The sequence below is a fragment of the Apium graveolens genome, chromosome 5 (genome assembly GCF_009905375.1).
Source record: "Apium graveolens cultivar Ventura chromosome 5, ASM990537v1, whole genome shotgun sequence".
Taxonomy (NCBI): Eukaryota; Viridiplantae; Streptophyta; class Magnoliopsida; order Apiales; family Apiaceae; genus Apium; species Apium graveolens.
The window spans coordinates 8,050,842-8,075,217 of record NC_133651.1 but is presented as its reverse complement, the minus strand read 5'-3'; the positions used below and the strand labels follow the sequence as shown (position 1 = coordinate 8,075,217).

Below are 24,376 nucleotides of genomic sequence, written 5' to 3'. Positions count from 1 at the left end.
TGGATATGAAATTTAATAATAAAAATAAATACGAAATTGATGTGTTTCATTTAAGACTTTACAAATATGTAATAATGGTATGTCGTCATTTACATGTATAATAATTTGATTTGTGAGCAGGGAATTGGACATCTGTAGTGTGAGAATGTTTCTGTTTGTATAAATGAACGTGTTCGAAGTGGATTGGTACCTTAATCTATTTGTGGTTCGAGATGTGATGGACGTTTGCAGCTCTTCGCCTCCTCGTCAAAAATCAATTTCTTAATATCTATATTCAATTGTAATTTATAATAATATTTTAGATCCTAATACGCTTGACCCCCGGGCCACAGCCAACGGTTAGAAACAAAGTGGTATGATGTAAGTACAGTTCTATTTAATTACAAGATAAACCATAATGAATACTTCAAAATAGTTTGTCCAATAATCGTCTAAAAAGGAAAGCCAGCTAGAAAAATAATTGCTGCCAAATTAATGTTGTTTGCTACAAAATAATGCTCTCTGACATACACCCTTTCCATTAAAGATAAATACCAGACAATGGGATGCTTCAAATCTTTTTGTGTTACTTGTTCCGCTTTTGGGGGTGATAGAGATGTTCTAAACTATTTTTTGGTTTGCACCCATGATGGCATTTGGTCTAGTTGTATGATTCTCGCTTAGGGAGTGAGATATTCCGAGTTCAATTCTAAGAATTCCCTATTTTCATGACTATTTTAATTTTTTTTTACTGCCCATCTTATCACATAATATTATAAGCCTATAAGTAGTTTTCCACTTTCATATGAGATGTAGCAGAATTAAAATTACTTCATAGAAATTCTACTACATTAATATTCCAATCAAACAAACATCAAAATATAGGAATTGTTTAACATAAGTAAAGCAAAATCTAAGTAATATGAAAATTTAAGGTAAAAACAAAACCAGTTCACTTGAAAACAAAGGAGTAGCAACTACTTACTAAATCCCTTAAATTAAGCTGACTTGAAAAATAAGAATTGTTTTTTATCTCGCTACCTTAAAGAAACTCTTACCTCAATGTTTTTGATTGGTGTCTCTGTTTTAACCCCCTTTACGCACCAAGCACCCTTAGCACATGTTATAGTCACAATCATTTAGGATATTACAATATTGACATTGCCAGGCATCTGTCAATTGGACATGTTTTTCTTTCACTAGAGTAACATCAACTTCAGATAGCCCATTTTCTAATCTTTTGAGAAAGTTTGAAAAATATCTTCCAGTTACCTTTGTTAAATTTATAATCTCGTTACGATTTTTTTTATTAAATTCTTCTGAGCTAGCCTCATCCCTAAAGTATTTTTGCAGCTTATTCTCTGCGTAATCATGGAGCCTTTCCAAAGCCACCTCAGACTCACCTTGTGGTTAATCAAATTGTTTTTTTTTCGTATATGCTTCTGGTGGCATAGAATATCCATAAATATAAGTCTATTTTAACACTCGCCTTCATTCAAAAATCTGCTCCCAAGCTTCCATAAAGAAGCTTGGGTGTTCTCGCTGACAATATTTTTTCTCGAGTTTCTGAAGTTTCTTATTTTATATCTCGCTTAGATCTACTAATGCTTTATGTCTTGACTTTTCATTTACAACCAACCTTTCATAATAATGAGCATATCTCTTGATGTATTCATTGGTCCTGACCCTCTTGTTTCCCTTACCCTTGTCTCCATTACCCTTCTTCGAAATCGGGCTCGACCATGTCACCTATAAAAAAATAACAATGGAACAAGGATATCATGTTAACTCGTCTTATAGCATGAATAGAATATAGTGAACATTCAGACTAATAGATACTAGTGTCAGTTTTCAGGGCTCGTTCCTTTCTTAAACACAAGAAACTCAAAAGCAAATTGGGAAGTATTCAGAAAATCAATAATCACAAGCTAACACCTTTGTCAAAGACTCATATTAGTAAATCAATAATGCAGGCAAAACTTTCACCTTTGCACTTGGTAAGGTACAAATTCTGTATATTGCAGATCCCGTCTTGGTGAGAGAAATTAATATAAGCAAAACATTAGACTTGGGAAAGCCTGCTTACTTGCAGAAGGATAGGGGGCCTCTACTACGCAAAGGTCTGATTACAACAAATTAGGAAGTTTGGTCTCACCAGAGAAAAAACATTGCTCATAATCTTTTTGTAGACAAAGTGAAGGTACTCCTTATTCATAAGCTTTAGTTCTATATTATCTATTGATTGACTGGTTGAGATTATATACGTTATGTAATAATTGGTCGCAGGACATGCTAAGCATAGTGTTAGTGTCCGGGAGCAAACTAATCAAATCTTTGGAGAATGTGGTTGGGGATAGTGAGAAAATTGCAGAGATAAAAGTGGATGATTATACGAGGGATTTCACATGCCATGTGTTTTCTACTATCATGTTTGGGGAAAACTATCCTATAAACACAGGCTTGTTTTCAAATGTAGAGCTCTCAAACAAGCCTCTGGTTCGCCAACCATACTCAATGGTCGTCCTTTCTACAGGTGAGGAACTCCATACTTGTTCTTTCAGACTAATAACAGTAATTCAGACTAACAATCACAAATTACTCCGAAAGTTGTTGACAAATTTTTAGTCTGCCCTAAACCAGTTACATATCTGCTAACAGAATCACTTTAAACAAACACCCAAAATCACTAAATCACACATGGTCATAAAAGAATTCACAATTAAAACCACACGAAAGATTCGAAAACCACAACAACTAAACCAAAATCAACAATTAACAAAACAAATAAAGGCCTTTTGAGCAGCCAAAACAGAGTCAACCACCACAGCTTTGACTTTACACAGATGTTCTGTATATGTTGACTATACACAAATACTAATTTGGGGCTCTTTCAAAGAGAACATTAACAAGGTGACACATATATACAGTCCGAGAGACACACAAACAGTCAGAGAGAGAGTAAGAGAGAGAGAAAGAGAGAGAAAGAACACCTGTGTACTTAGCCTCGCCAGTTTCAGCCTCTGATTTGAGGTTTCAGCCATCGTTTGTACACCCTAGCTGCGCCGTGAAAGAAAGAAGAGAAAGAGGGGAAACGATGTAATTGAAATTTTGGGGGTAAATAAAGTATATACCTAAAAACTAAGTCGGCTAATAATAGTTGAATTTAGCCGTGTCGTGCAATAAGACCTTGTTTGGTTAAAAAAATGAATCAGAGTGTTCTCCCAGTTAAGCTTCTGTATAAAACCTCCTGTTATCAACCAAAATACAAACATTATCATCCACTTTACAAAAATTTACAAACATTTAATTAAATTTCAAATTTAAAAATTATAAATAAAGTAGCAATTGTTTTGATACAAATTTTATTAATAATAATGAATTACACCAAGTCATCATCATCACTAAATTCATCATTTTCCGTTCCATTTTCTTCGTCTTCATCTTCGGCTTCCTTATCATTTTTACTTTCTTCTTCATCATCATGATGTATCGAGTAGTCATTTTCAAACATCCTTAAATCAACAAAAAAATTTGAAGGATCACGAATAGTAACACTTTCGACATGGGAAGATGAAGCATTTGACACTTCATTTTGTAAAGCATCATCGATGATTTTGATATTTTCCTTGGTTGACACACTTTCATCAACTTATCGACTCTTTGTTGTTAGAACCGTGTACCATGATGATTTTGCATTTAAAATATTTGGTGCATAGTACACTTGATGAGCTTGGCTAGCCAACACAAACACGTCGTCGACATTTAGTTTTGATTTAACATCCACGGTAGTCATCCGATGTCTATCAACTTTGACATGTGTCGTATGATCAAACCAATGACACTTGAAGACAATCACTTGATGTCCATTATGATAGAAGAGTTTTAAAATTTCTTCCACCCTTCCGTAATAGTTTCCATAAGTTTCATTGTAAGAAGTCCCTACAATTATAATTGTTTAAAATTTTGATTAAAAGATAAAGAAAAAGTATGTTTCAAATATTATGAGTAAAAGTCTCACCGATGACAACTACACCGGAATTTGTTGAACTGAGCTCCTTATCATTTGGGCAACTAAATTTGTAACCATTGCATTTGCACGCTTTATAAGACTCCACTTTAAACATCGGACCTCTTATTAGGTCTATAAATTTCTTTTTGAGCTCTTCATCATCTTGTACCTAAAACATGTGTGACATGATACATAAATATAAGAATAAATTTAAAGCTGCATGAGAAATATATATAATATGTGTATAGGTGTTTATATATAAATCAAAACACATACCCTTCTTTCAAACCAATCTTTAAAATTTTCTTCTTGGTATTGTTCTTTTTCGGCGTCATTGAGAAGGGGGTAATGTTGTTGCACTAACTTCTTGAATCCACTACATTTTTTTGTTCAAAAATAAGAAAAAATAAGTTGTAAACTAAATTCTTAATTTTTAAAGTAAAGAGGGTTTAGAAAAATCTTACTGCAAGTACTTTCCAACTTCCGGTGAATTAATAAGAACATAGTATGCCATAAGTTTATGTTCATCACCATTCAAGATTCTATCTCTACTTTGTAGACTAGGATGTGACGGATATATATAAACTTCTAACAATTCGATATCATGAAACTTTCGAGGTGCCTCATTCCGACGTAACTGACCATACACAACTTTTGAATCAAAAAATACTGAGCAAAAGTGTACGCTTTCCTCCTCAATATAGCGTTGTGCCATGGAACCTTCTGCTCGAGCTTTGTTTCCAACTTTCAATTTCAGGTTATGCAAGTATCTCTCAAAAAATACATCCAACGCCCATTAGCCGGACCCCCCAACATACACTCGGTAGCTAAATGGAGTGGCAAGTGCTCCATCGGATCAAAAAACCCTGGAATGAAGACAGTTTCAAGTTTTGACATTATTCTCACTATATTTGAGTATTTGAGTATTTGACGAGCATAAATCTTGAAAGAAGTTGCACAACTCAATAATAGGATCAACTACATGTTTCGGAAGTAAGTCACGACAAATGATAGGCAACAACTTTTGCATGAAGACGTGACAGTCATGTGCTTTCATCCCGTGAATGTAATTTTTTTCCCAATTTACGTACCTTGATATATTTGAGGCATACCCATCTGGAAGTTGTAATTCTTCAATCCACTTAAACAGCTTATGAATTTGTTCTTTGGAAAGAGCGTATAGCGCATGTGGTTCCGTACCATCATCTTGAATCCCCAAATCACGATGCACACTTAATTCTTTACAATCTTTCCTCGCTTTTGTGTTATCTTTGGACTTCTTTCCATCATCAAGAATTGTGTAGATTATGTTGTCAAAGATATTTTTTCAGTGTGCATAATGTCAATGTTGTGACGAAGGCTAAGTGTCTCCCAATATGGAAGCTCAAAAAATGGAGAACTGTGAGTCCAATTATGTGTCACACCATAATCCCTTGGTTTTCTTTTTTTTGACTTTCCTGGAGGGGGGAATTGTATCTGCTCGCACATGGTCTTTGCAAAAGATCCTGAATGTTGAGCGCAGACTGATCGGGTCTCAATAATTCCAAACCTTGTACTCCTTCTCAGGGGATCATCTGCTTCCAAAAAATACCGAGCAGTGCCATAAAAAGTAGATTTACCACCATGTTTGAGTTGTTTAGCTTTTACCTCTCCCATGCAAACTGGACATGCCAACTTACCTAAAACATATGTGAAAAACTCAATAAATAAACATATGTGAAATTATATAAAATATGTGCACATGTGTGTGTTTATAAAATAAAACACGTACCCTTAGTGGACCACCCACTCAGCATGGAAAGTGCAGGAAAGTCACTAATTATCTATAAAAGTGCACCCTTCATCATAAATTTGTACGTGAATATATGTCATATGTTTCCACCCCGGTATACCACAATAATTTCAACTCATCAATTAGCGGTTTAAGATAAACATGAAAGTCTTTTATAGGATCCGTTGGTCCGGGAATAAGAAGAGGCATGAACATATATGGAGCCTTAGTACATATAGAGGGGGGAAGATTATACACAACAATCACCACAGGCCATACAGTATACTCCTTGGCATGAGCATCGTGAAAGGGATCAAATCCATTAGTACAGAGTCTGAGTCTAACATTTCTAATCTCTTTGAAAATCGTGTAAATCTATGATCAAATTGTTTCCATTCATCTCCATCTGCTGGGTGACTTAATTCACCTTCAACAATAACTCTATCATGATGCCATCTCATACATTTTGCAGTTTTCTCAGCCATGAATAAACGCTGCAATCTCGTGGTAATAGGAAAATAACGCAAGATCTTACGCGGGATCTTCTATTTTTTAGGATCTTTTTGCACTTTGTAACGGTCTCTTTTGCATATATCACACTTGGTCTTCTCACTGTGTTCCTTGTAGAATAACATGCAATCATTCTCACAAACATCAATCTTTTCATACTCCATGTTCAATCCTCTAATCATCTTTCGTACAGTGTAGTACTTCTCAGGCAACTTATGATCATTAGGGAATACTAATCCAATGAGGTGTAGCAAGTCATCAAAACCATTATTACTACAATTATGCCTATTTTTCCAACGAAGCAACTCCATTACAAACTCCAATGTTGTAAAATTGGCATTATTTGGATATATTGGTTCGGAAGCGGTATTTACCATCTCGTTAAATTCTTTTGCTTTTGCATTCGGTTCTTCATCAAAATCTTCGCAATCCTCAAAATCATCATCATGTGCATCATACATATCATCATCTTTGTAGCTAGTATTGCCAAAACTCGTTCCAACATCGTTGCGCAACACATCTTTTTCCCCATGACAATCCCATCTAGTATACCATTGCATAATACAATGTCGATACAAATCAACTTTCACGGTACTAGGATACTTGTAGTACTCATTTCCACAAATTTTGCACCGACATCTTATAAGACCGTTGTCTTCGGGATCAAGATTTTCAATAATAAATTTAATGAAATTATCCACACCATTTTTGTAATCTTCCGTTAAATATTTTGCCTCGTTAAATTGATGACGACCAATCCAACTACGATCGGATGTCATCTACAAAATGATCAATAAAAATAAATTACCAATTTAATTATGGAAACCAAGATTATCTCATTATTAAATACCATATTAGTCACCAAAAAATAAACAAATAATAATCACATTATTCTTGAATAAAAAAATTAATCTACTCAAATTTATAAAGATTATCACAATTAAACTATTTAAAACAAAAATCTGTAAAAGAATTACACTTACTTGATGATTTGAGATTTGAGATGCTCACATGAAGAAGTAATTTTTAGTAGAAAAGCAAAAAAAGTAGTGAAATGGGGAGAAAGTATGGAGGGAGAAACAATGGAGAAAACGGCTACTGGAATGGAGAAAGGGGTAGGGTTTCCGAAATGAGCACGGGTTAATTCAACCAGAAATAGTCGAATTTAGTACGGGTCAATTCCACCAGAAGCGGTCGAATTTAGTAACGCCCTAAAATCAGTCGAATTTATATTTATGCTACTAGTTATAGTTGTATTTATTTACATTCAACCACAGCTGGTCGAATATAGTAAGATTTAATTCCACCAGACACGGTTGAATTTAGTATGTCAATAAATGCTTCCCAGTGTAGTCGAATTTAGGAATATTCAATCGCCTACGGTCAAATTTATCTCCGTTCTACCAAGGTCAGTTGAATTTATATAAATTCAACTACCTTACGTCGAAAATATAATATTCAACCGCCTACGGTCGAATTTATCTCCGTTCCACCAAGGTCAGTTGAATTTATATTATTTCGACTGTTGTTGGTCGAAAATAGCAGAAATTATTCAAATTTTTTTTTAGAGGGAAATTCCCTGCCCACTGAAAATTTTAAATTAAAGGGCGGCAATTTTTCCCGCCGATCCCACTTATTAAATTCGACCAAATTCGGTCGAATTTTTTACGCGGGATTTTTTTTTGGCGGGATTGTTCCCGTATTTTTTTCCCTCGTGCTAAATTTGACCGAAAAGAGAAGTTAGTCGAAAATAACCGTAAATTCGACCGGGTTATTTCGACCGCCGCTAAATTCGACCAAATGTTGGTCGAATTTAGGTCGAATTTAGCCGCACCTACTAAATTCGACCGAATATAGTAGAATTTACGTGCAGTCGAATTTAATTGGTTGAAAATACCCTAATTCTCTTGTAGTGATATTTTGAAGACTACACGTATATCATTATAGATTTTTGTATTCTCTGGACAATCACAAGAAAGTTTATGTGATTAAACAACAATACCATCATAAAATCTTACATAAGTTATCACTATTTCCCTAAATATATGACCATTAAAAAACATGGCCATACTTTAATACTCAGATATATTTATTTGATTTTCTAATTAGTAAAATATATGTTATATTAATTATTTGTTAAGTTTTATAAAAAAGCTAATAGAAGAAATAATGAAAGGCTTTATCAGGGTAATCTTTAAAGTAAATAATAGCAAATTGGCAATGATTACTAAAATCTAGCCCGTAAAGAAGCCAAAGAAGCTTGACAAGTAAATAGTTATAATATCATTGATTGATCAAAGCTTAATATAGCTCGTAAAAAAGCTAAAGAAGCTTGACAAGTAAATATTTATAATATCATTAATTGATCGGCCTTCAAAATGTTAGAGAGCATCCATTTATTCAAGGTATTCAAGGCATGTGTCTACACCTTGTGTAAAAAATTTGGCATTGGTGAGTTGATGCAGTTAAATTTTGTGGCTTCACGCTCATAAATATAAAATTAAATAACATTCAAATCTTAATTTATTGAGAATTAAAAGATATTCAAGTTTTAATTAAACAACTTTGCAAACTTGAAGGACTATTCAATTTATTTCTAAAGAGATTAAAATAATATTTTATTGTGCCAATTAAGAATTAGTCAATTACCCTTTCATTAGGGACACTTGTATAGTCCAGTTTCAAAATAACTCATGTGTCCTTTTGGTGAACCACCAACAAATCATGGGTATGCATATATGTTAATAATCTAAAAATCATTATTTCACTTTAATAATATATTATGGATAAATATACATATTCATATATTACTACTTATTTAATATTTGTCCTTATCCTTTTTGTAAAAAATAACTCATGTGTCCTTTTGGTGAACCACCAACAAATCATGGGTATGCATATATGTTAATAATCTAAAAATCATTATTTCACTTTAAAAATATATTATGGATAAATATACATATTCATATATTACTACTTATTTAATATTTGACCTTATCCTTTTTGTAAAAAAAAAATGTGCCCCTTACTCCTAAAATAATTGATTTTTGGATATACTATCTCTTACTATCCAAAATTATATAATATTTAAAAATGTTTGGTTTATATTGTAGTTAAGCTACATTGTACATAACATTAAAAAAATTATATTGTGCATTATGCATTGTATTCAAATATTTTTTGTTTAAATATGTAAATACCTCTCATCAATTAAAATTGCATATTTTTAATAAAAAATGTGTCTTTCATATTATGGTCATAACAAAAATTGTTGTGAATAAGTGAATACAGTTCAATCAAACTTGTTAGAGTTTAATGAAATAACTGGAAAAATACACAATGTATGCTAAGTGTTAACTTTTATTATATGAGTGCTAAGTACAGAAAAGCATAAACACAAACAAATGACTTAGCTACATACAAACTAGAAGAACATGGCAACTAACTTCCTATTACAACTCATTATTCAAACGTAACCTAAAAAGACTCCAGGAATACATTGACTATGTCCAACACATAGACTCCACATTTGCAGATCGACCCAACCAACAAGGAAAAACAAATAGCAAAGCCCACAAACTCAGATTAAAGCCCAACAAAAAAGTCCAACTATATTATATATAAATATATGTAAAAAATTGTACTTTTCCAGCTGTATACAGATATCATAAATTAAATGAGTATTTATGAAATTTGTATTTGGTGGATGTTATCCAGCTGTAAACATACGTTATACTTTGAAATCATTGGTAATATTATTGACTTATTTTTTCATATCCGTGTATTCTACTATAAATACCTGCATAATCTATGTTCCTCATATACAAATTACAAATCAAAGAGTGTCCTTGTTTATACATTCTTGTATAGAATGATAGTAAAAGGACCTCTCATATAATGATAATGTAAAAATATTCAAATTTGTAAACAAAAATTTGTTATAGTTTATCAAATCCATATAATTTGAGGATGTTCATGGTACATCATTATATTGAAATTAATTTTTTAAGATGATGATGTTTCATGAACAATCCTTAGATTATATAGATTTCGTTTGTTAACAGTTGTATTCATAGAAATAGAAATACATATTAATTGAAAAAAATTAGTGATATAATTTTTTTTATATTACTGGTTAGTTATATTATCGAGGATTTGTGAATGCAATGAGTTGTTTCAATAATTTGGAAACTTGAGCTAATATGATCCTTAACCATATGGGAGATCGGATTGCAAAGTCTTTTTGCCATAATTTTTAATTTTTTGTTTATCAATTTTAATCATGTATGTTTATATTCATAGGTGAATATAATAGTGGGGTACCGGTGATACATGAGTATATCAAAATTCAAATATTTAATTGATAATTTATCATACTTTAGTTTCTAATATCAATATGTATCAATGGGAGAAAAATAATTAGCTAATTTTGTTAATGTGGCTATTAAGTACTTTGGTCACAATCAATTTTTCATTTGATGAAGAGGTCTTTGGAAAATCATCTAATCTCCTTGTTGACTCTATGTCATCTGGTATCTCACACCCGTAATTCCATTCTAATCCGCTAATGTGTGTGTAATGAGTTTTATAAATTTTCATTTGACATGTAATGGTGGACTACCTCACAATGAGTTTTACTTATGATACCAAAAAATATAGCTTGACTGTTAAAAATAGCACCTGTATATACCAGTTTATATATATATAAGTGTTTCTTTATCTGAGAGAAAACAAGATAGATGCACTAGTAAGAGTCTGTTATTATTTCAAAAGAAGAACAGTACAATATAAGAGATTGGTTTAGCTGATAATGGCTAAAAACCAGGGACACAACTGATTCTCCTAACACGACTGAAACACACGATTATTTCTCTGGACTCCTATAAAATCTCTACTACGTGAAGACTAATTCCACAAGCTGATCTCTAGACATGCAGCAGTAACAGGCACGTGCATGTGTAAAAAGAAACTTACATTAAATAAAATAACAAGCTTAAATTAAAAACCCAACAATCACCCTCCTAATTTAAGCTTGTTTGCTTAACTCCTTCACTCCCAGTAGTTTCCGCATTCTCTCAAATTTAACAGTAGTGAGGCTCTTCGTTAACACATCTGCTCGCTGAAACTCCGTGCTGACATGCTTGACAATTATCTCACCCCTTTCAATGCATTCACGGATAAAATGATAGCGGATATCTATGTGTTTGCTACGGCCATGAAACACTGGATTTTTGGCCAAATCGATCGCGGATTTGTTGTCTATGTATATAACCACAGGACTAACAAAATCTCCAGTTATTTGTTTCAACAGGTTCCGTAACCAAATAGCTTGGCACGCAGCCGCTGTTGCTGCCATGAACTCCGCCTCGCAGGATGAGAGAGCAATGCACCGTTGTTTTTGAGATACCCAGGTCACTAAACTTTCATTCAGGTAGAATACCATGCCTCCAGTACTTCTTCTGTCAACAACAAAACCACCCATATCGCTGTCAGAATAACCAGTGAGAATATTGTTTCCACCTTCCTTTGTGTATACCAGGCCAAAATCAATTGTACCCTTTATGTAGCGCAGAATTCTCTTTGCTGCATTCATGTGCATCGTGGTGGGCTTTTCCATAAACCTACTCACCATCCCAACCGAAAAAGCAATATCTGGCCTCGTATTTACAAGGTAACGTAACCCACCTACTATACTTTTGAACAGAGTAGAATTCACAGGCTTACCGTTCTCATCCTTTGACATTGATTCCTTGGGATCCATCGGGTATTTGACTGGATTGCAGCCTGCCAATCCTGCTTTCTCTAGAATTTTTTTTGCGTACGCTGCTTGCTTCAATTCTATGTAATCAGCACCTTGCTCGACTTCAATTCCTAAGTAATAGGATAATCTCCCTAGATCACTCATTTCGAATCTGCTGCTCATCTTTGCCTTGAAGTCTTGAATGATTGACACACTTGTACCCGTCACTAGTAAGTCATCCACATATACACCCACGATCAGAAACTCATCTCCCTCCCTTTTGGTGTAAACAGCATGTTCAACAGGACATCTCATGAATCCCAGTTCCTCAAGGCATTTGTTTAATTTCGCATACCATGCCCGGGGCGCTTGTCGTAGCCCATACAAAGCTTTTAACAGCTTGTATACTAAGTGCTCCTGGCCCGCTTTCTTAAACCCTTCCGGTTGAGAGACGTAGACTTCCTCAAGAATCTCCCCGTTGAGGAATGCCGTTTTTACATCAAGATGGTGCACCTCCCAACCATTTTTAGCAGCCAAAGCAAGAAGCAATCTGACGGTTTCAAGTCGAGTTACAGGTGCGAAGATTTCCTCGAAGTCAACCCCATGTTTCTGTACATATCCTTTAGCCACGATTCTAGCCTTGTGTTTCACAATTCTTCCGTTAGCATCCTTCTTCAATTTGAATATCCACTTCAGACCAATAGCCTTATGTCCAGCAGGTAACTCTGTCAACTCCCAAGTTTTATTTTTCTCAACAGCCTCCATCTCTTTCTTCATAGCTTTCCTCCACTCCGTTTCTTTTGCTGCCTGTTCATAGCACACAGGCTCATCCACTCCCATGAGGTACAGTTCTTCGTCAAGCTCTATCTCTTCTGTATTGTCATAAATATCTGTCAATGATCTGTAGTTTCTGGGTTCGCTGCTGGTGGAATCTAGATCAGAGAGTGTCTCAGATGATTGAGAGTTTTCAGTTTCTGTTGTATGTTCATTTGTATTGTCTGAGCTCGCACTTTGAGATGTGAATGTTTCCTCCTCGCTTGTATTCTCGGCTGATTCTGTCACAGATATGTTCTGAACAACAAACATTTCAGGGTGAGTGATCTGCACTTCCTTATGTTTCTCCCACGACCACATTTTAGATTCCTCAAAGACCAAGTCTCGACTTACATGGATTGTGTTTGCCACTGGATCATACACCCTGTATGCTTTTGTACCTGGCTCTTTGCCGAGATGAATTACAGGCTTACTACGATCATCGAGTTTTTTTGTGTATGCATTTGGAATCTTCATGTGGGCAACACAGCCGAAAACTCGGATATGTCCGATCTGTGGCTTGTAACCTGACCAGGCTTCATATGGAGTAATATCGGACACAGCTCTCGTCGGCAATCTGTTAAGGATATACACAGAATGACGAACTGCCTCACCCCAGAACATAGAGGGTAAGCGTTTCTCCTTTAAAAAGCTTCTAGCCATTTCTACCACAGTTCTATTCCTCCGCTCCACGATTCCATTCTGCTGTGGAGAGAAAGGGGCCGTGAATTGCCTGTTGATTCCAGCTTCCTCACAATAAGACATGAATTGCTTGGACATGAACTCCCCTCCTCTATCAGTTCTCAATGTTTTTATTTTCTTTTCCATACCATCTTCAACTTGTGCTCTGAATCTTTTAAAAACCTCGAAGGCTTCGTCTTTGGTTTTTAACATGAAAACCCACATGGCACGGCTGAAATCATCCACCAATAGAAAAAAGTACTTGTTTCCTGCAGGAGTTGTTGGTGTTATCGGGCCACAGAGGTCACCATATATCAATTCCAAGACTCTTTTTGTACTATAGTTCGACTGTGATGGAAACGGGTTCCTGGTTTGCTTCGACATTAGGCAGCCTGTACATGGTTCTTTAGGCTGATTCACATTTGGCATGCCATATACCATTTTACTTGTGGACATCAGATTCATAGCCCTGAAATTAACATGTCCTAGTCTCGAATGCCAAAGCCACGAAGACTCATCTGACTTAGACAACATGCATTTAGATTTGCTGTTCTCAATAATAATTTTATAGAGCCTATTGTGAGAACGTCTTACTTTCATAAGCAGATTTCCATTCAAGTCTCGAACAAACAGATAGTCACCACGTAAAACAACCTCATTTCCAGATTCAGATAATTGACCGAGGCTAATGATATTACTACGAAGTGTAGGGATATAATATACCTCATTTAAAACACGCTCCTCCCCGTTCTTGCAGTTCAGCACTATGTTTCCCTTCCCTTTGATATGAACTGTTGAACCATCTCCAAATTTGACTTGTCCAGTTATCTTCTCATCCAGTTCTCTGAATTTTGATTTTTGACCCGTCATGTGGTTGCTTGCGCCATTGTCTAAGTACCACAAGTTTGAGTCACCTTTTGCCTTTTCATTTTCAGCAGTGTTCAACTTTGGGGCTATCCTTTCTTCATTCAACATCACACTAGCATTTTCCTCTTCACGCTCTGTTAGCAACAGAGCTGGTTCATCATCTTGAATCTGGGCTATGTTAACCTCCTGTTTTTGATCTCTGTCACGTCGCGGTTTGCGACACTCTGCTGCATAGTGTCCATGTAGTTGACAGTTAAAACATCTGACTCGGCTCTTATCTCGCACCAGTCGATTATTGTCCCTTCCACGATAGTCATTGTTATTTTTAAAACGTTGCCCAGACTCTAATCCTCCCTTGCTCCCTCGCTTGAGCCATTCCTCTCTAGTGAGCAATAACTTGCTCTCCTCGCCTTCTCTTTTCAACCATTCTTCTTCTGTGAGCAGCAACTGCCCTCCACTGACCTCTACTTGGCCACGTATTCTTTCTTCATGTGCCTTAAGCGATCCAACAGCCTCCTCGACCGTCATAGTTTCCAGATTCCCAAACTGTTCAATGGTGGACGCTATTTGTAGAAACTTTGAGGGTACTGCTCTGAGCAATTTTTTCACCACATATTCCTCCTCAATAGTTTCACCTAGGGCTCGTATATTCGTCACCAGGCCATGTAGCTTCATGCAGAAATCATCTAGGGATTCCGTGTCTTTCATGTTCAGCATCTCGAACTCGGTTTTTAGAGTCTGTACCTTCGCTTTCTTTACTCGTTCTGCTCCCAGGCACATGGTTTTTATGGAATCCCAAGCTTCTTTAGCCGTCTGTTTTTCAGCAACGGACAAGAGAATGTCCTCAGGTATGGCTTGATATATCGCAGCGAGTGTGATCTTGTCCATTCTGTCCTCGACCTTCGCCGTGTCGTCTTTTGGCTCCACTGCATCCCAAACACCGTGTGCCTGCATAAACACTTTCATCTTTAAAGACCATGCTGTGTAGTTTCCTCTTGATAGCATGGGATAGCTCAAACTGACTGCACCTTCCTTTACTTTGCTTGTCTCGATCGTAGTCATTCTTGGCATATATTTGGGCATTCACAGGTTGCTAGCTCTGATACCAGAATGTTAAAAATAGCACCTGTATATACCAGTTTATATATATATAAGTGTTTCTTTATCTGAGAGAAAACAAGATAGATGCACTAGTAAGAGTCTGTTATTATTTCAAAAGAAGAACAGTACAATATAAGAGATTGGTTTAGCTGATAATGGCTAAAAACCAGGGACACAACTGATTCTCCTAACACGACTGAAACACACGATTATTTCTCTGGACTCCTATAAAATCTCTACTACGTGAAGACTAATTCCACAAGCTGATCTCTAGACATGCAGCAGTAACAGGCACGTGCATGTGTAAAAAGAAACTTACATTAAATAAAATAACAAGCTTAAATTAAAAACCCAACAATGACAACATTCAAATGCCGTATAGGAGTGTTACAAACTACTATTTGAAAATGCTAGTTTATTATGACTACATTTCAAATGAGAATTTCCTAAATCAATTATCCAAGCTTCAACATATTAGAATGAACTCGGGTGTTTGATACTAAATAACACTAGCAGCTGCAGGGGATTCAAATTTCTACTTCATGATGGTGATATGCCTCTCAGAAAACCCCATAAATATAATCCCTTATAATTTAGAAATTCAGTTTAATTCAATTCTTTTGATAGTCCTCTCTTAGTAAAATAAATAATGATACGATGAATAGAGGAGGTAACTCAAAGGAAAACTGGGATTGATTTGCAAGTGTTGTGATGGAACTAATGTAGAAGCAGTCTACATAAACTACACCCGTTCACTTTATGGTCAGTGTACAATATTCTCTAAAAAATGGTTGGAACATCAAAAAAGCACATATATGTGACAGACTGCATAAATTGTATAATATTATGTTTATAGATTCTTCACTTTGTTTAACAATATCCTGTGTATTCCTTTTTGTTTTTTCTTATGTTCCTTTCTGCTTTGAATTATGTCTGCATTTTCTAGTGAGTTTGGATATGAAATTTAATAATAAAAAAGAATAAGAAATTGATGGGTTTCATTTAAGACTTTACAAATATGTAATAATGGTATGTCGCCATTTACATGTTTAATAATTTGAATTGTGAGCAGGGAATTGGACATCTGTAGTGTGTGGATGTTTCTATTTGTATTAAATGAACGTGTTCGAAGTGGATTGGTAGCTTAGTCATTTTATAATTAAATAACAGCGTTCAAATACCCGAATCTGACTCAATTATGTTCTATTTCTATTTTATGATTTAATAACAGTTATCAAGCCTTGAAAATAATTTAAAATAATATTTTAAAACTCGAAACTATTTTTCAAAATTTTTAAATCAAAATTAATAAATAAATCTAATTAAAAATCAATTAAAATCAATTAATAATTAAATAAATCAATTAATCAATTAATTTTTGAATTAATTCATCAATTAAATAATTAATTATCCACTAAAATTAATTATTTAATTAATTCAGATTTTTTTTTGAATTAAAAATAATTTTCGTAATTAAAATAATGATTTTTGGAATTTTTAAATTATTAAAAACAATTTTCTGAAAATAAATATAGACATAATATCATTTTTATAATTTTTATAAATAGAAATCCATTTTTTATAAGTTTTTAAAACAGGGTTTATAAAACTTTCCCACCTTCTTCCTCGGTCGCCGGCGGCAGCCATTGCCGGCCGACCTCAAGCTCGAAAATCTGTCCAGAATTCCTTTAAAAGATGCAGATTAAAAGCAGCGTAGAGCATGAACATCATCGTGGTTTCTTAGGTCGTAAACGATACTCGAGTCGGCCGGAAAACCGACTGGAATTCACGTCGCCGGTGATGTCAGATTTTCTAACGACTTTCAGTCGACATCCAATAGACAAAATTTTAGCATGGTTTGATTGCTGGTGAGACGATCTACATCTCTATAGTCTGTAAACATGCCCAGATTTAACGGGTTTAAAAATACGGCCAAAACATGAATTTTCCGATTAATTTTTTCAAGAACACCAAGAACATTTAAACTCGAAGATCAAACCAACTTTTCTACATGTTAATGAACTCCAAATTTGACATATAATATACCAAAATGAAAAAGATAAAATTATCTACAAGATATAATCATCAATTATATAAAAAACATCAATATCAAAAATTCCTATTTTAATCATTAATTAATTCAAATTAAAATAATTAAATAAGAAAATCACCTAGATTTCTGCACTGAAATGGATGATTGATTATGAAAGAACTTTTCGAGACCTTCGATTCGGTATATGGCACGCTTGATTCCGAGTTCGATAACGCTTTCGAATTTGAGTTTGATTCTGAAGAACGTGACGATTTTACAGAGTTTTCTCTGTATTTTCTATATTTTTACTGATAGATTATGATTATATGAATAAAATGAAATAATAAATAGGCTATTTATATTTATGGAATATTAATACGTGTTGGATCATATTGGATAAAAAAATAAGTTACTTTGCCGCTAAGAAACTGCAAAAACGATCCGATTGGACAATGTTTTGGATAACTATCAACCTGTTTTGGATAATTATCAAAACTTTTGGATAACTATTAAAACTTTTGGATAATTATCAAGACCGGACTTCTTATAAAACACTTTATCTGAAGATAATATTATCGAAATGGTTATAGTATCGAAAATTTTGTGCCGGGATACGCACGGGTCAAACCGTAATCCGAACAAAAAAGTCAAATCACGGAAAATGTCCGGAATTATCAGATTGGGTTAGGAAGGAATTTTTTGAAGAGTTACGGGTTGTAAAAACGCAAAAACGGTTGAAGTTGGACGATTCCGGGCTTTATAAAATAGTTTTGTAATTATTCAGAAAATAATTAATAAATTCATAAATCATTATAAAATCGTATAACAATCCAAAAATTACCAGAAAAATACTATAATTATCTATATTTTATTCTGGACATAATAAAATTAACATGCCTATACTCTACCATATATAAACATCCACATAACAACACCAATCATCAGATAATTCAACAAAAATCACATAATAATCATATAATAATCACATAATAATTATTTATTGATAGAAACAGTTACACGTTATGTCCCGGATATTACAATAGAGGAGGTAACTCGAAATTATAGGGAATGTTGGGATTGATTTGCCAATGTTGTCATGCAACCAATGGAGAAGCAGTCTGCATAAACTACACGGGTTCAGTCTTGCTCTAGTCTTAAGTGTAATCCATGGAAGAGACCACGACCAATTTATACTTATGGTCCGTGTACAATATTCTCTTAAAAAATTGATTGAAACATCAAAGAAGCAAATATATGTGACTGAATGCATAAATTGTATAACATTATGTTTATAGATTCTTCACTTTATTTAACAACCTCCCGTATATTCCTTTCTGTTTTTGCCTATGTTCCTTTCTGCTTTGAATTATGTCTGCATTTTATAGCGAGTCTAGATGTGAAATTTAGATATAAAGAAGAATACGAAAGTGATGGATTTAATTTAAGACTTTAATAATATGTAATAATAGTATCTCGCCATTTCATGTATAATAATTTGAATTGCGAACGGGGAATTGGACATGTATAGTCTGAGGATGTATCTGTTTGTATTAAATGAACGTGTTCGAAGTGGATTGGTAGCTTAATCGATTTATGGTTCGAGATGTGATGGACGTTTGTATCCCTTCGGCTCCTCATCAAAAATCAATTTCTTAATGTCAATATTCAGTTGTAATTTATAATAATATTTTAGATCCTAATACGCTTGACCCCTAGGCCACAACAAATGGTTAGAAATAAAAAGGTATGAGGTAAGTGCAGTTCTAGTGAATTACAAGAGAACCATAATGAATACTTCAATTCTCAGAATTCCCTATTTTCCCTCACATTCAAATCAAACAAACATTAAAATAAAGGAATTGTCTAATATAAGGAAAACAAAATCTAAGTAATATGAAAATTTAAGGTAAATACAAAACCAGTTCACTTGCAAACAAAGCGGTAGCAACTACTTACTAAATCTCTTAAATTAAGTGGTAGTAATATGAAAATTTTTTATCTCGCTGCCTTAAAGAGACTCTTACCTCGAAATTCTTGAATGGTGTCTCTATTTTAGCCCCCTTTACGCACCAAGCACCTTTAGCACATGTTATGGTCACAATCATTTAGGGCAGTACAGTATTGACACTTCCAGGCATCTGTCAATTGGACATGATTTTCTTTCACTGGAGTAACATCAACTTCAGATAGCCCATTTTCTAATCCTTTGAGAAAGTTCAAAAAATATCTTCCAGTTACCTTAGTTAAATTTATAATCTTCTTACGAATATTTTATTAAATTCTTCTGAACTAGCCTCATCCCTAAAGTATTTTTGCAGCTTATTTTCTGCATAATCATGGAGCCTTTCTAAAGCCACCTCAGCCTCACCTTGTAGTTACTCAAATACCTTTGTTTTCGTATATGCTTCTTGTGGCAGAGAATATCCATAAATATAAGAGCATTTTAATACTCGTCTTTATTAAAAAATCTGCTACCAAGCTTCCGTAAAAAAGCTTAGGTGTTCTCACTAACAATGTTTTTTCTCCAGGTTCGAGTTTCTGAAGTTTCTTTTTTTTATCTCGCTTACATCTGATAATGCTTTCTCTCTTGACTTTTCATTTACAGCCCACCTTTCATAAAATTGAGCATATCTCTTGATGTATTCGTGAGCCGATGCTCTAAATCTAACAACTTCACATAATGCTCTCCTCACAGTCTCCTAATAACAGTTACACGCCTTAGGATCATGTGCATTCCATGATCTTAGGCATATCCAACAAAACTCGTGCTTGCAAGGACGCTTACAAGTACTCAGTAGTATGCTCCAACTGTACGTACAAACATCGAAAGTTCGTGTTCTATGATTTAGATGATAAATGCATCCAACATGTTTTGAAGACTACACATGTATCATTATTGATTTTTGTATTCTATGGACAATCACAAGAAAGTTTCTACGATTAAACAACAATACCATGATAAAATCTTACATAAGTTATCACCATTTCCCTGTATATATGACCTTTAAAGTCATGGCCATACTTTAATACCCAGATACATTTATTTGATTTTCTAATTAGTAAAATATATATTATATTAATTATGTGTTAATGTGTATAAAAAAGCTATTAGAAGAAATAATGAATGGCTTCATCACGGTAATCATTAAAGTCAATATTAGCAAATTGGCAATGATTACTAAAATCTAGCTCGTAAAGAAACTAAAGAAGCTTGACAAGTAAATAGTTATAATATCATTGATTGATCAAACCTTAATATAGCTTGTAAAGAAGCTAAAGAAGCTTGACAAGTAAATAGTTATAATATCATTGATTGATCGGCCTTCTAAATGTTATATAGCATCCATTTATTCAAGGCATATGTCTACAACTTCTGTGGAAAATTTGGCATTGGTGACTTGATGCAGCTAAATTTTGTGGCTTCATGCTCATAAATATAAGATTGAATAACATTAAAACATAATTTATTTAGAATTAAAAGATATTCAAGTTTTAATTAAATAACTTTGTAAACTTAGAGGACTATTCAATTTATTTATAAAGAGATCAAAATAATATTGTATTGAGCCAATTAACAATTAGTCATTTACCTTCCATTAGGGACACTTGTATAGTCCAGTTTCAAAAAAGTCCATATGTCCTTTTGGTGAACCACCAAATCATGAGTATGCATATATCTTAATAATCTAAAAATCATTGTTTCATTTTAAAAATGTATTATCGATAAATATTCATATATTACTACATATTTAATATTTGTCCTTGCCATTTTTGTAAAAAAAATGTGCCCCTTACTACTTAAATAATTAATTTTTTGATATACTTATTGCTTATAACAATTATAAGGTCTACAGCAAAGAGAACAATATTACTAGACTTTAAAAGCGTTAAGTTTTTATTCAATACAACTGTGATGCTAAAAATCAGGACTTTTGCATATCTGCAATCCCTACAAAAACTCAAAAGTAAAATCACTCCAATCTGTTTCCTAAAATCAAGTGATCCCAACTATTTCCATAATAGACATAGTAGATATTACTTCCACATTATTAAAAATATAAATAAAGCCCAACAGAAAAACAAAACCCAACTCAAGATTAACCCAACATTACTCCCCCTTAATCTTAGAGTTGCCCAGACAAGTTCTCGATTCCAAGTAGTCTTCTCATTTTCTCAAATTTGAGTGTAGTCATGGCTTTTGTTAGGATATCTGCCTTCTGACATTCACTGCTAACATGTTTCAAGATGATTTCCCCTTGCTCCACGCGTTCCCTAATGAAATGATAACGAACATGAATGTGCTTGCTTCTTCCATGAAAAACTGGATTCTTTGCCAAATCTTATGCTGACTTATTATCAACACATAAAACAACTGGACCTATCTTCTCATCTGTTATCTGGTTCAACACATTCCGGATCCATATAGCTTGACAAGCTGCTGCTGTTGCAGCCATGAATTCTGCCTCGCAAGATGAAAGAGCAACACAATGTTGCTTTTGCGATACCCAAGTAATGAGACTATCATTCAAGTAGAAACACATACCTCCAGTGCTCTTCATGTCGTCCAAGCTACCTGCCAAATCACTATCAGCAAAGCCTGTTACCATATTATTTCCACTATCCTTAGTGTATACCAAACCGAAATGCAATGTGCCTTGAACATATCTAATAATCCTTTTGACAGCATTTCGATGTAACTCAGTTGGACGCTCCATGAATCTGCTTACCACGCCAACTGAAAACGCAATGTCTGGCCTAGTGTGTACTAAATACCTCAGTCCTCCAATCATACTTTTATACTCCGTGTCATTCATTGTTTTACCACCTTCGTCCTTAACAAGTTGCTCCTTCGGGTCCATGGGATATTTACATGGATTACAGCCCTTCATCCCTGCTTTCTCAATGATCTTCTTTGCATAACATGTTTGCTTCAACTATATACATCCCTTCTCTTGTTGTACCTCGATTCCCAGATAGTAACTCAGCTTGCCCATGTCTGTCATGTCAAAATGCTGGTTCATCTCTGTTTTGAACTTCTCGATCAATCGTACACTGCTCCCAGTCACTAGCAAGTCATCTACGTAAACCGCAACAATCAACCTTTCTTCCTCTTCCTTCCTAGTGCAAACTGCATATTCAGAGGGACATTTCTTAAAACCCAAACTCTCAAGGTAGGAGTTCAACTTCGATTACCAAGCTCGTGGAGCTTGACGAAGACCATACAATGCTTTCATCAATTTGTACACCAATTTCTCCTTGCCACCTTTCACGAATCCCTCAGGTTGCTCTACATAAACATCCTCTCTTATTTCACCATTTAAAAACGCTGTCTTCACATCAAGATGATGAACTTCCCATTCACATTTTGCTGCCAAAGCCAGTAGTAAACGCACAGTATCCAATCTCGTTATCGGGGCAAAAATTTTGTCAAAATCAACTCCATGTTCTTGAACATACCCTTTAGCAACAAGTCTCGCCTTGTACTTAACAATGTTTCCTTCAACATCCTTCTTTAATTTGTAGATCCATTTCAGACCTATCGCTTTCTTCTCAGGAGGCAGTTCGGTCATTTTCCAGGTGTTATTTATTTCAATTGACTGCATTTCCTTTTCCATAGCTATCTTCCAATTTCGATCCTTTATAGCTTGTGAGTAATTCATTGGCTCTTCAATACCCATAAGATACAGTTCCTCGTCTAAATATACCTCTTCTGTTTCATTGTATATATCATCTAATCTCTTGGTTCTCCTTGGTTCAATACTGTTATCATAGCCATCTGCATTTAGATTTCTAATATGTGACTGTGAACTTTGAGTTGGTGTCTGCAATGAAGAAGTGTTGTCAATCTCTGTTCGTGCAGATGAGGATTAACCACCATGTTGAGAGCTATTGTCACTTTGAGTTGAACAGTTGTTGATACTTCGACAAATACTGGTATTACTTCGAGGAGTGCTCATATCACTTGGGGTGTTTTCACCACCTTCCGTTTGATACTCTCTTCCACTATTGTTGAAGAATTCTTCCGTGTTTATGTCTTCTACTGTAAACATATCATCATGTTTTTCATTTTCACTAAGATCCCAGGGCCATGACTCATTTTCTTCAAAGGTGACGTCCCTGCTAACATGTACTCTGTTGGTGATTGGATCATACAGTCTGTAGGCTTTAGTCCCAGGCTCTTTTCCCAAGTTTATCACCTGCTTGCTATGATTGTCCAGTTTCCGTGTGTGTTGGCTCGGAATTTTCATGTGCCCGATACAGCCAAAGATTTTGATGTGCCCTATGTGTGGTTTCTTTTCGTTCCAAGCTTCATAGGGAGTCATTTTTATAAGTGCCCGAGTTGGTAGACGATTGAGTAGATAGACTGAATGTCTCACAGCTTCTCCCCACATGATCGAGGGTAAATTAGTTTCTTTCAAACAACTCCTGGCCATTTCAACCACCGTGCGATTTCGTCGTTCCACTATACTGTTTTGTTGCGCTGTATATGGTGCTGTATAATGCCTTTTTATCCCATTTTCTTTGCAGTATTCCTCGAAATCATTTGACACAAACTCCCCTCCTCTGTCAGTTCTGAAAGTCCTTACTTTTCTTTCCGGACCCCTTTCAACCAAATCGCATAAATCTTTAAAAACACCTAAAGCGTCATTTTTTGCCTTCAAGAAGTAAACCCACATATATCTACTATAATCGTCCATAAGTAAAAGAAAGTACCTTTTTCCTGTGGCTGTTTTTGGTTGGATTGGGCCACAGAGATCTCCATGTATCAATTCTAATGCTTTGGTTGCACAGTATTGTGACTTTGCTGGGAACTGTTTTCTTGTTTGCTTAGACATAAGGCAACCCCTGCACACCCCCTTTGTCATTTCAATT

General features: G+C 34.6%; 1 protein-coding gene across 1 annotated transcript; it reads right to left on the bottom strand.

The window, feature by feature from the left end:
* Positions 1-21,843: 21,843 nt before the first annotated feature.
* LOC141659744 (secreted RxLR effector protein 161-like) lies at positions 21,844-22,362 on the bottom strand. The gene has a single exon (XM_074466673.1). The coding sequence runs from the start codon at positions 22,360-22,362 to the stop codon at positions 21,844-21,846; it is 519 nt and encodes a 172-aa protein (XP_074322774.1).
* Between the last annotated feature and the right edge of the window lie 2,014 nt (positions 22,363-24,376).

Coding starts and splice junctions, on each gene's coding strand:
- LOC141659744 (XM_074466673.1), bottom strand. CDS start 22,362: ATGGACCCGAAGGAGCAACTTGTTAAGGACGAAGGTGGTAAAACAATG.